Raw genomic sequence first — 13,928 nt, 5'->3', positions numbered from 1 at the left:
TTAATTTGACATGGTACGCATGGAAGAAGTATCCAAACACGACACTGTGTGAATACAAAATAAAATCTAATACTATATATATATATATATATATATATATATATATATATATATATATATATATATATATATATATATATATATATATATATATATATTCCAGTCAGATATAAGAAGACAAGATTATAGAAATGACATAATTATCCTCATCAGTACCAGGAGGACATGTTGACAAATGAAACATAGATTCAATAGAGTGAATACGTACATAATAAATCGCCCCTGTCGTTTTTTCACCACAGTGGTTGTTAGCACCGATATTGCATGAATGTAATGGTCATGGTTCAAAACATACCCGTCATTTTGATTTATGCTAGTGAATCAAATGGAAAAAAAGGGAGAACTGTCAGTGCTGCAATGCCTCAGGGGACGACGCCATCTGTGGTGCTGAACCGCTGAATTTTGGGTCTAATGATCCTATCCATTTCAAGAAATGTGCTACCAAGATGTGCTTCAGGCTTGTGGTAATTGTTGGATCTGCATCACACATAGACATGCACCCGAGTCGGACATATTTGATAAACAGCTGGTTAACTAATAGTTAATGGCGTAACACGACAGATATGATAACGTTTATATTCGTGCTAATGTTCGATGTATCATATAGCATTTATTGTCATTATTGTTTACATCCTTTTAAAGGGAAATTCCACCCTGGAACCAAGTAAATATGTTCATACTGAGATATTTCTGATGATTTTGGTGCTGGTTGTTTGCCAGGAGGAAATTTTTCATGCTAGCACAGATCCAATGGCATTTAATTGGAGAAAGAATTGCAACCATCGCAGACATCGAGGGTAATGGTCCGATTTCCTTGTTCGCTCCTAAAACAGCAAGAGCTTCTTTTCTCACTCACCGTTTTCCAGGCAAAGTGCTACAGCAGGATTTAGCCGTCGCTTCATTCAGTGATACAGCAACACTTTAAACCTTTAGTCTGTCCAGCTCTCTCACCTCCTCGTCTGTAGACTAAATATATATATAGTCTGTATCACTGATTGTTAATATAGCTGAGCCAGTTATTACTTGCTTCCTATATTTCCCCATAATTAAGAACCCACTTTTTGTCCAAAAATAGCACTAAAAGATACTTTCCTCTAGGAGCCAAATTTTTGTTGGCAGGTGAAAAACAGGGTAGTTGAATAACGATCGATACACGAATGCTCCAAGCTTGTTGATGGCATTCAAATGCAAATTGTTTCCCATTAAGAATATACCTAGAGGGGCCCAAAAAGAAATTGCCTTCCAGGAGGCCTGTTAATGCCCTTATTTCATCACCTGCCCAATTTAAATTCTCAAAATCAACTAGAAAGAAATGTCAAGTCAAGTCAAAAGCTATGTGTATGCTATGTAAATATCAAAGAATCCTTATCTTTATACGTGTGAGGACCACAGCATGCTTTTTGCTAATGCATGTCTCGTATCGTGTTAATAATCTAAAAACCCTTCGACCGTAACACTGTTCATTTGTGATTTATCTCACTGCCGAGCTTTCCCGAAGGCACCTCTAATGCCCGAAGCTACCTTTTATGTGATTATGTCCCCCCCCTCACAAAATGTCATTTCTGACTTAGCCAAAGCGCTTATCAAATCAGCGCACAGGCCAAATTTGTAGTTGCCTGGCTGCGCCTTGATCACGTGACGTGCTTATATCCGTCTCCTGGTGGTAAGAATCATTGTGTCACCATTACCCGTGGGTCACGTCTCTCTAAAGGCAAAGCCAAATTGTACTCGCTAGTTCTCAATTATACAAAATTGGTTATGCGTGTTATTGTTGAACGTTTTCATCTGATTGGTCAGAATACATTAGCGTTTCTATAGCAACAAATTACACAGGGACTTGAATGGTTGTCGGGCCACATAATCTAATCTAACACCAATAATAACCAGAATATATACATATATATATATATATATATATATATATATATATATATATATATATATGGCATATGTGTGTGTTATTTAAGAAAGAAGAAAGTATAATCATTGCTATGATGAAGTTCTCTGTATGGAGACGTTTATGGAAGGAATCTGAAGATAGTCTTCAGGACTGAGGACTTACACTTTACAGCTGCTACAATGTAAGTGATAACAGAAACTAACTTGTTTCGCAAATGTTCCACAACATAAAACGGATAAAAGTGTGACCTTTCTTTCATTAATCGGTTAAAAACCGTAATCATTGGCAAATTGCTGTGGTATAAGAGGAATAAAACACATTGGGCAGTGCTGTTATAGGAAAATAATTAATGTTGTGGTGGTAATAGTAACTCCGCTTCACAGCACCACATTAAAAATAATGACTCTTTATTAGATTTATTATAATAACAGTATATAATAATAATAATAATAATAATAATAATAATAATAATAATAATAATGAGATGAGATGATTGTCCTCTTCCACACACAATTAGCTTTTTAGATTTTGCCTGATTTATGGAAACCTTTATTCTTCTTTCTCTTCTGGATCAGACCTCTATTGACAGCTGCTCTCGCCCACTCTTTCTTTCTTTTGCTACCCTGCTCTGTCCCATCCCCACCCTGGAGCAGCTGCTCCCCCTGCGCTCTGTCCGCCATGTGAAACTGGCATCAACTGTCTGCAAAGTCGGCCTGCTGTTTTCTGACAAAACAACGCCTGCCCGCTGCACACACTCGTCCCGGCACTTAACGTTCCACATGCCGCCCTTAACCCTCCCAGCAATGCCATTCTGTATCGCACTGTATGTTTAGCATTAAAACAAAAGCTTGGAAATAAAAATGGCGCTCGAATTGAAATTGGTGTTCAACCTGCATTGCATCATTTTGTAACAGTGCAACATACACTGTGAAAATTATATCACTTATGTGTGATTATTTTTTTAGCTAGTCATATAAAATATATAAGGAAATACATATAAAGACAACGGAGATCTTTTTTTTTTCTTTCCATTTTTGCACTCTTTAAAGTCAGAGTAGGAATTTATTATGAATACCATTTTTGTGCCGAACAACTAGGCTATTTGATTGACTTTCATAACCAACTTCTGAATCTCCCACCAAGTCATCCATCTGCACTCTGCAGTCTTACTTTGGCCTACTAAAGACCTACTGTGCAGAATCGAATTGCCTTAGGGTCCATGTACAGCTTACTGTGAGCACAGCTGTAGCTCGCCATCTTAAATATCACCCTTTTTCGCTTGCTGATTTCGGGGTCTTGCACACAATTCATTCAATTTGAGCAAGGCACTGGGAGGTGGATGCAATTCTCCAGCATCCTGCAGCGTTTCTTTGACACGCCCTGTCCCCAAAACAGCTGAGCTATAATTGCTTTCTTCGCTCACTGCTCAGAAGGCACTCCAGGGATAATTCTGCTGAGTTGGACACTCTTGACTCATGAGAATGTTGGAAGCCACATGTCTGGGGCCATGAAGAAGCCCACAGTCTGACCCAGGAGTACTGGGCAATTTGTTTTATTCCATAATGTGTTAAGGCAAGAGCACTACAGGGCACTGGAGAACATGTATACGCAGTTGTGGATCTTTAACTACAATCTATGAATTGTTATAACCAACTATAACATATAAGTTGTTAAAGATGTTAAAGAAGATTTCCTTTCATTTCCTCTACAATTTTTGAAAAAAGGTTCAATCTAGACCACGTAAATCCAGGCTTACACTGTCATTGCGGACAAAAATTGGTCATCGTAAAAGAATTCATTGATTGTGAGTGGAGATCGAGTGGATCTTCATCATATAATCTGACACGGAGGACATACGTCTTCACACATTCTGCTATAGATTTTATTGGGCTCATCTTGTACAGTATGACAAATAATAATCATTAAAAAAAACTGATGAAATCACCTGGTATAAAATTTGTTTGTCCCTCTGGGGGAACCTTTAAAGGTTCTTTGTAGAAGCCTACCGCAAGTAAAACCCCTTTAGGAAGTCAAGAACTCCCAACTATCCATGTAGAATTAAAGAAGAGCAGTGTATGATAATAATTATGATGATTATGATTATTTATTTGTCTTCTTAACCTTTGAAAACGGTGTGCAAACGTTTAAACTCAATTGCATGGCTACTATAAGAATTTATCCAGGCACGTTTTTTTTTTTTTTTCATTTACAATTATACACCTCCTTTTGTTGCACAGCTGAACATAAAGACGTGGCATGGATCCCACCCAGATACTTGTTTAACCATTTTCCACCTTAACATGTGACTATTATGAGATGTCAAGACCTCATTAAATGGCGAGTCTCATTTTATGGACGTGAATCTGCCCCTTGTTTGAATAATGATTAAAAACGTGCCATGATCTTGCCTGAATGCTTCATATTGCTGCCCAAGTGGCCACCTGGGTCCCTCAAAAAAAAAAAACCCTTCAGCATTGCTAACAAATCCCTTCCTTCATCCAATCCATCCATCCAAACATCAGCACCAGTGGGATCTTTGCACCCAACCAATCAGATGTCAGTTTGGTGTTCTCAAGTGATTCATTAGCTAATTTTTGGCACCCCAATGACTGAAGGTCACTTGAAATGTCTGAGTGCCCTAAGGGAAAGATGTCCACACCTCCTCAGAGACCACCCTTCTCCTAGCGCAAACAATTCCCATTCAGCCATTGTGGTGTCCCTGGCCAATCACTGTAGATAATGGCCCTTACGTTGTCAATGAGGAATCCAGAGGACAATGGACTGGAAAATGACACCCAAGAGAGAGCAAATTTCAGCCTTCGTGCTGGTCGTGGATGGAGAGAAGACATAACAATGTCACCAGCAGCAAAAAAAAAAGAAAAGAAAAGATAAAAACAGATTCTGCTGTGATCGATGAAGTTTTATGCGGGTTTTTTATGAGTGCTGGCGAACCAGCTACCATTTGTGTCTGGATGATGCCTTTGGTGAAGTTTTCTTTTGTGGAGAATTAGTTCACACACGTCAAGGCTGTTGTCCTGTCTTGTAGACGTTTACAAAGTAATTAAGTCATCATCCTGTGTTAGTAGGGGAAGCAAAATATGTAAGGCGTTCCTTGAATGACTGAGTGGATAAAGCTGTTTTTTTGTGTGAAAAAGAACCTGACAATAAGTCAGATTTTCCCCCCACATGTTGTCTGTGTCCAAAGCATGTTGTGACAAGAGCACAGTCTATTCATAAAACATCAAATTAATCATTACATCCGTACCAAAACCCTTTCAGCGTTGTTCTTTTTTTTTTGGTTGAACTCTCACATTTCAGCTTAACATTCGCTTTGGTGAGTCTGGTGAGTCTGACACCCCTGTTGTGACACACATTGCTCCTTGGTCTGTGAAACAAGAGCAGGCTGAAGGACTTTCTGACTTGCTGTGGGCTACAAGGAAGAAAATAACCGAAGTAATCACGTTACAGCTTCACTCAGTGGATTATAGAACATGTACTATCATTAGATAATCAAAGTAAATGTGCACTGCGCTAATAATATTATGGCCCTACCTTACCCTTTTTGATGATCGCAGGGTCGAAGCAAAATCTGGGTCTAATTTGTTCTACAGTAGTGATTTGGGGGATTTGTTTTTCTATGCTCAAGCTGGAGGGTGAGAATGTTCTCCTGAGTTGCTTTTTTTGTTCGAGGGTTCAGGTAGTGCTGCGTTTTTGGCAAGATGGATAACAGAGACAAGAACCAGCTAGAAACATGGGAACAACTGAGGGGGGAAAAAAAAGAGCATATTTTTGACTTTGAGTCATGAGTGTAAGAATAGAAGTGAATATGGCTAGCCTACAGCAATGGTATAAGGTGACCAGACGCAGGTGGGATCTAAGGTGGCTTTGGGCAAGAAGACTGTCTTTGTGAGGAAAAAGAACACACACACACAAACACACATATACGCACTTACCGTACCAATACCATGAGATCATATCATCGGGGGTCTTAGTCAACAACCATTGATGCTCTTCCAGCTGAGCCTGGCTGGGTTTAGATCTAAATACTGATAACCGGATAGATCTGGCACAGAAAAGAAAGCAGTGTAGCTCAGATGCACCTTAGTTCACTCCTTTAGGATTTGTCTTTGTGTGTTTACCTTTTTTCAATGCGAGACATGCTGACAACTGGGAGATGGTAAAAGAGAAATAGATAACTGACAATGTGTAGAAATGAAATTATATGCCCTATTTAATAAGTGTATATGATTTGTTTTAAATAGAAAATGCTGTAAAGCCCTAAGACCTTATTTAGCTTAGCTTGATGTTAGCAATTTTGAAACTTATGCTACCGTGATTATGCTAATGATGATCAGAACACATTTCACTGAGGTAACAGAACTCCTCTTCATGTTGGGCCATATCACACCACAATGTTAATAATTACTTTCCCCTATACCACAGGACTGTTGAGTTTTCAATTAATTTTCTATGACTGCATGGCTCAGAGAGTAGTTTAGGCTGTAATCCAAATGTAAGGAACTTGTTTTAATACATTCTCATTTGTACAGTCACACTCCATTCCCTTGTCTGGGGGAACACTCCATATAAACAGAGTTGGAATTGTTGATATAGTGTCGTTTTCTGTGAGAAGATGTTTAGCATCAGTTTTGGCACTAAACAGTCCGAGTAAAGGTGTTCCTCTGTGGGAAAGGCTTCACGACAGAGGAACTTTATGGAATTTTATGGTTTCTCACTTACATGAATTGTTTTGGCTTATTAACTTCAAGATAGAAACATAGAAAGACTGGTGACTGAATGACTGTATAGCTGCTGTAATGTAAGTGATAACACGAACTAGTGAATGTTGTGGAGGTTCCACATTAATAAATATAATGGTAAATGGATCAAAAGTACTTTCAATAATACAAACATATAATTGCTGTCAAATTGCTATAAAGTGAATGGAATAAAATAAAATGGGATGTGCTGTTATTGGAAAATAATCAACCATGTAGTTGTTTATTTATTTATTTTTTATAACATGCCATGTCATGTTCTATCCTGGATATTAAATATTAAATACATGCTGTAATGTAAAATAAAGTGCTACCTGTGTGTATTTGGAATTGCCTCAGGTAAAGCCAGTTTACAAAACTCTTATGTGTATGGACTATCGGCACCCTGACCTCTAGGGGGGCTATTGTTAGTTGTTAATGGTGTTTACTTTGTAAATCCTTATTGTTTTCACCTCCTATCAACCCTGTCTCCTGTGCTTGCCCTGACCAAACACTACAATGAGACACGCAGATGACCAAATAAGATACAGGAAGAGACAGAGGACAAGTATAAGTGCGTTTGCATAATGAGAAGACAGAGAGATGGGAAGACAGACACAGTGAAGATGTGAAAATGTAACAGGATTTTAAAAAATTGGAGTGGAAACAAGCAGGTTACTACAGAGGGTTTTGCTTCTCTTTTCATCAGAGCAGATGTACTCGGGGGTCTGAAGTCAACTTCAAAGCCTGGCTCCTTTTATATTCTCTCTGGAGATATACAGTTTCCCTCATCTGCCTCCCTATGCTTACCAACCTTAAGGGTTCACAAGAGGAGCCTTTCTCATTGTGACCTGACTTCAGAAGCACTGTCAGTACCTTGCTCTAATTTCCTCATTGGTGTGTTAGTTAAGGGGCTGCGTTAACTGCAGGTGGACAAACGCAGCGGAAGTGCTGACAGATGGAGGGAACATCTTGGGTGCCTAATGCACTGTGTTCATCTGGTGCATTTTATGGTTGGCAAAGCGACTCAAAGGCTTAAAATATGCTTCAGAGTGAAATTGATTAAAAACACATTGCAAGTGTATAGTAGCAAGACGGCGGCGAAATTGCACGCTGTACTTTACCACCAAAAAAGTGGTTATTGGTTAGTCGTACTCTTAGGAATGCTGTGAAATGTATTGAAGCACACACTGTAAGTGAAAATTAACAAACAAACAAATATGTAATGAAGTAAACCAAGCTGAGTGAGTTTCCCTCCTTTTTGGCTGTAGGACAATGTGTCTCAGTGTTGGTTTAGGAACAGGGGAGTGATGTATGGTGTGAGGGCTGGCTGGACAGCTGGAGTGACCCCCCTCAACCCAACTCTCTCTCTCTCTCTCTCTCTCTCTCTCTCTCTCTCTCTCACAAACACACACACACACACACACACACACACACACACACACACACACACACACACACACACACATATCCACAGCCCCGCAGCTGTTTGCAAAGGTGACAGTGGAGTGGGGAAAAAACAGCAGGGGTTGCAAACAACCTGCGAGCTGAGGCAGTTGTTTGGTCAATCTCCAGTTCTGTTTCATTCTCAAGAACAACACGTTCTATGAAAACACACAACTTTTCAGTGTCTGCGCTCTCACTAATTTCCTATCAGCTGTGAGAAAATAATAAACACTTCAGGAGGTCTTGTAGTCATGTTATACAAGTGTAAATACATCAGTCTCTCCAAGACTGAGGACATTTAATAAGCCCCTCCACATAACTTAAATTGTAATGCATATTGGAAAATTTCACAATTTTTACGCAACAACTATTTGCAACAACAACCAAAAAACGTTGAATGTAAATGCATGATTTTCTCCATGTCTGTATAGGTTTCCTCCAGGTTCTCTGGTTTCCACCCACCTCCCAGAAACGTGCTGGTAGGTAAATGTGTGTGCATGGTGCTATCCCACCCAGATGGAGAAATTAGGGTCCACATACAGCAAACGGTTTCGGATCTACCGCCACCCTGACGAAGATAAAGCACTTACTTAAGTTGAACGAATTACTAAATAATATTCGTTTGCTGATTAGAAGCTGGAGACATATTGTTAGATGATAGAGTAAGATTTCCTTGAACAATTTTACTGAAAGATGAACGATCATAATACCGTAATATAGTACACGCTTGAGAAAGAAAAGAGAGAGGAAGAAAGAGCTGGCTCTTATAGTATTGGTGAGCAATTTATCTGATTGACTGGAAAGAATTAGTACTGGGGTGGCCATCAGGGTGGCAAGGTTTACCTCACCCTGTACCACCCTTATAACCACGCCCATGTTTTATTTATTTATTTTTTTTTGGTCTGGAAATATTTTGAGCTGGAAAGACAAAAAAAAGAGAAAATACTCATTTTTCTTCTTACTTTTCACGCAAGCGGTGTATAATAAGCACAAAATTATAGCCAAGAGAGCATTTTTGTGCAACTGGAGCCCTCCCTCTCTCGGCTCTCTCTCTCTCTCTCTCTCTCTCTCTCTCACACACACACACACAGGCACACACACACTGCCTCACACACTCACAGCCCAGAGTACACTGCACAGTCGCGTGCTCAGATTGGAAAGCGTGCACACTTTGTTTTTTTCTTCTCTCCAAAGTGCTGGTTAACTGAAGGGAGAAAATGGTGCCAAAGAGCTCGGTTTTACTCCTCACCCTGTTTATATGTTACTTCACTCAGGAAGGTAAGTGTGGTTGTTTTGTTTTTGTGCTGTTTCCCCCCCCTCTGTGTGTGTATGCGTGTTTATTTATTGTGAGGAAAACTTTGCCAGAACAGACCGCGCGCGTTTCAACAGGGATGCGCGAGAGCCTCCTGAGGGAGTGACACTGCATCTCGTCGCGCGCGTGTGTTTTTTTTTTTTTTTTTTTTTAATTTAGATTTTACCTGAGGTAAAAATCAAAATGCTTAAACTTTTTAAAAACTCGTCGTTTTTAACCGCTCATTAAGTTTATCGGGGGTTATTTTTGTTGGTCTTTTTCGCTTCTGACTCTTAACTGGAAGAAAACACGTTTCCAAGTTAATGTCATGTTGTTGTCTTGCTTTTTAAACACAAAACAAAAACAACAACAAAAATAAGACAACATTAAAGCTGAATTTTGACAGAGATTGACTGGAGGGTTATCCAAACGAGACTAAAACGCTGTTTTTTATTAGCCCAGCATGTTACTGAGTTATTGGGTGCATTGATGTGGCAAATGTGTTGGCACAGTTTTTATTGTTTTTCAGCCTGGGCTGAAATTATATTGCAGTTTTGTGGTCTCAGATACCTCAGACTGCTTATACTTGAAAGATTTGGTCAAAATCTTCGTTATACATTTTAAATTAACTAATTATGTGTAGTATGCTATATTAGTACTGTACTGTAACTCATGGCAAAGCATTTTGTATTGGTATTAAAGCTCTATTCAGATGGGATTGGTTCTACATGGGGGAGTGGTATATCTCTGGGATTTTTGTCCTGTCCTGTGAATGATTAATTAATTTATTTATTTTTAAAAAAAGAAAAGATTTTTACAGAATATGCATTCATACATACACCTGGGAAGATTCAAATATCCCATATGAATGCTGGTAAAGATTCCGTTATATATCCTGTTGGTTAGGAGAAGAGGTTTTGCACTTTTTCTCTAGAATAAAGAGTCTCCAGGAAGTGAAGCGGTCTCTTCTCTCGTCTCCTGCCCAACCCAAAATGAAATCAAGTTTCGAGTTTCAAATTTAGAACAATAAAACAAAAAGGACATTCCTCAGATAAGGAATGCGACGTCTCCAGACACTCTATTGTGTAGACGCTTCCATCGCTCTGATTAACACAGTCAGCACTTGTCAATATCATAATTACGGCAGACATCCTCTGACAACGTTATTTAACAGACATATGCCTGGAAGGTTTGTACTTAATCCAACCTCAAATATAATTCACACTTTTAGGGCTGAGCAATATAACAGTGTATTAGTATCGTGATATATAAAAACCATGATACTGTATCATCAGGTGTCAGTCTTAGTAATATCTATCTATCTATCTATTCTACTTATAATACTTACCAGTCATTTCTTTTTCCATGACTTGGCCAGCCTTTGTTTTATTGTGTAAACTAAAAGTACCGTTGTGTATAGATTGTTTGGCATGTTTATATTGTACAGATTTACACAGATACAGGGTTTCCACTGAAGTCATGGCTAATATGGGACTGTTTTACATAATTACTGTACATTGGACGAAGGATAAGTGCACATTACACTTTACGGTGCTCATCTATTCATTTGGCTGTTGGTTTTATCCAAAGCCACTTAGAATTGAGGCAAAATACAGTCAAAGCTGGGCAGTTGTGCATTGGGGCAACTTATTTTTGATCAATTATTTCTGACTGTTAATTTTGCAACTCAACCAGCACTGTCCTGAGGGCACAAGATTAGAGTACAGAGACAAAACAAGACTCCTAATCCAAGTTCCACTTCTCTTCATCCTCTATCTCACCATTTTACTCAGCGGACCCCTCCCAGAGTCTTGCCCTACCCACTTCTCTTTCTTTCTCTCTCTCTCTTTCTCTCTCTCACTCTCTCTCCCCCTTCTTACCCCTCTCACACCCCTCCTTTCCATACTGGATGTTCCCTAACACTGATCTCTCCGTAGGCATTTAACAAGTTCCTGTTATTCCCTTCTGGTCATCTTGGATTAATTAGACCCCCCCCCTTTCCCCTCCCTCCTTCAAGCTGAAACCCCTCATATGCAGGACAGTCGTCTGTTTTGTGATTATTGAGCGGACCGTCATGAAGTCCAGCCCCCTAGGTAGGGGGTCTTTATGACGAAGAGGGTCACCTTGCACACTTTGCCAGCGAGGGCTGTTTTTCATTCACAAGTTGACAGAGACACTGTCATCCTTGTAAATGATATCAGACAGTGCATCATAACAGGGTTTCTTAATTGGGTTGGGACTGGAGACTGAATTATGTCTCTGGCAAGGCTTTTCATGAGGGACGGGGAAAAAAATGTGCAGAACCTAACGGTTGAATTAGTCTTCTTCTTCTTTTTTTTTTTTTTAAATCAAAACCTGACACCTGTCCAATATAAATGTATCTGACTTCAGTTCCATTTTAATTGTTGTAAGGGGTTGCAGTGAAAGCAGCAGGATGGAGTTAAATACTGACTGCCTTATCTGAGGACAGTGTGGGCAAAAGGGTCTCTCAGTCCATATCAGGGAGCAACCATGGATGAAATTGGATAATTAATAGGTGTACATTAAAACGAATGGGGAAAAATACAGTCTTCTGCTAACATAAGACTCTTTTTTTTATTATCCCTGGTTTCTGACTCCACTCTTCTTGATAGTGCAATCCAGTATTTTATTTGACTTTGAGAATAAATCTGAAAATAAAAACGCACGGTTATTGCAAAAACGTGTACGCTTGACTGAAGTGAATGAATTTGCTGTACCACACATGATCTGCATGCGTCTTTAGCAGCAAAAGACATCATATTTGCCAGGCAGTCGCTTATATTTGAAGCAGCAACACAAGTCTTCATCTCAAACATGGTGAAAAATTGCCAGACACAGAGCTTTTGCTGGTTTCACAGCTATTACTGGCAGGGGATGAGAAACATGTGGGTGCGGGAGAGGAGCCAGGAGTGCAATGTAAAATTGAAATGTGAATTCAGATCCGAGGATTCATTACAGTCATACATGGTGATATATCAGAAGTCTATCAGCACACTATGCCTTGAATAGGAGCATGGCCAGAGGATGATGGAGACTTATTCCTTGAATAAATGATGATGATAGAGAGGGTGTGTTCTAGGGTATTTTCACAATGCCTCCCCCCCCAACCCCCCCCATCTGGAAAATGTGCTTAAAAGTTGTGAAACCTTTGGTTGGCAACATATCAGTTCAGACTTCTGTTTCCTGTGCATGGAGATGCTCCACAGTCAGACCTCCTGCTTTCTCATTTATTCAATACGTTTACATGGACAACAATGTTCCGATATTAACCCGATTAAGACGATACTCTGATTAAGAAACTAGCATGTAAACAGCGATTATTGATTACCTTAATCCGACTAAAGTCATAATCCTAAATGGAATTAAGACATGTGGTGTATTCCTGTTTTAGTCGCATTATCAACGTGTATTACAGACATGTACACACCTTAATCACACTATTAACGTCACCGTAAATATGCGGTTTGGGACGCAGCCCACGGCTTCAAGCAGTCATCTATCTGCACGTATAGCACGACAAATAATTAACTGCACTTAAAGCTTTCGTAAAATGAAACACCCAAAACTATATACGGTACCATAACGGTACCATACGGTATATACGGTACCATAATTCTGGAAGGAACATCGGACAGCGTGGCGTGGGGACGTAATGACGTGTGCCGTTAGTCCATCTACGTTCTATAACACGTAAAACGGGAGCATGAAAGGAATATTCTAAAAGCGACTCATGTAAACACCTTAATCAGAATATTGTCTTATTCAGATTAAGGTCAATAATTAGATTATGTCTGTCCATGTAAACATAGTCATAGAGACACCAACCATGTGGCTGTATCCACAACCTTCTGTTCAGTTCCCGATGTGGTCCCGCAGTCTTGGTAAGGTTAAAAGGTCTTCTGTTCTTTATTGTATTATTGTTGGAGCACGTTTGAAAATTTTTGCCCGAACAGATAACGGAGCTAGAGGTGTCTGCAGAAGGAATGCCATTTTCAGACACTCTTGTTTACTCCCGATACTTTTGCCTCATAATTTGTTTATGTTGTTCATTTGTCAACTTCAGAATCGCATAACATAAGTATTAAAAAATTCCAGACCGATTACTGCATTAGCCACTTTTGCATCCAACATTGAAAAGAGACTTCTATAAGCATGTGTGTTTAGAGAGCTCTAGAATTCAGAGGATGACATAGGGTTGGATCAGATGACTCACTTATCTACAGTGATGTTGATCACAGTGTAGAGGAGAAGAATATGTTGCCATATGCCATCTGATTGGAGTCAGGACGACGCTGTAAAGACACAACACAAAGGTTTGTTGATGTTTTTTTCTCTCACATGGCATTTAGAAGTAGACAGGTTACATCCTCGGGTGTGTCCTGTTAAGTTATGAGTTCATTGGCGATTCAACTGGTACAGTATTCTAACTAAATATCATGTAAAGTGAGGGTCC

The 13,928-nt window shown here is 39.4% G+C and overlaps 1 protein-coding gene across 2 annotated transcripts in view; it reads left to right on the top strand.

The window, feature by feature from the left end:
• Positions 1–9,244: 9,244 nt before the first annotated feature.
• The window catches only part of mcama (melanoma cell adhesion molecule a), a 45,376-nt gene continuing 40,692 nt past the window's right edge, over positions 9,245–13,928 (top strand). For both annotated transcript variants that reach the window (XM_017460005.3, XM_017460007.3), the window contains exon 1: positions 9,245–9,441. In XM_017460005.3, the coding sequence (XP_017315494.1) occupies positions 9,381–9,441 (61 nt within the window). In that variant the 5' untranslated portion in view covers positions 9,245–9,380. The remainder of the gene's footprint in view (positions 9,442–13,928) is intronic.

The sequence above is a fragment of the Ictalurus punctatus genome, chromosome 28 (assembly GCF_001660625.3).
Source record: "Ictalurus punctatus breed USDA103 chromosome 28, Coco_2.0, whole genome shotgun sequence".
Classification (NCBI taxonomy): Eukaryota; Metazoa; Chordata; class Actinopteri; order Siluriformes; family Ictaluridae; genus Ictalurus; species Ictalurus punctatus.
Note: the sequence above shows the minus strand (reverse complement) of the source record. Positions and strands in the feature narration are given on the sequence as shown.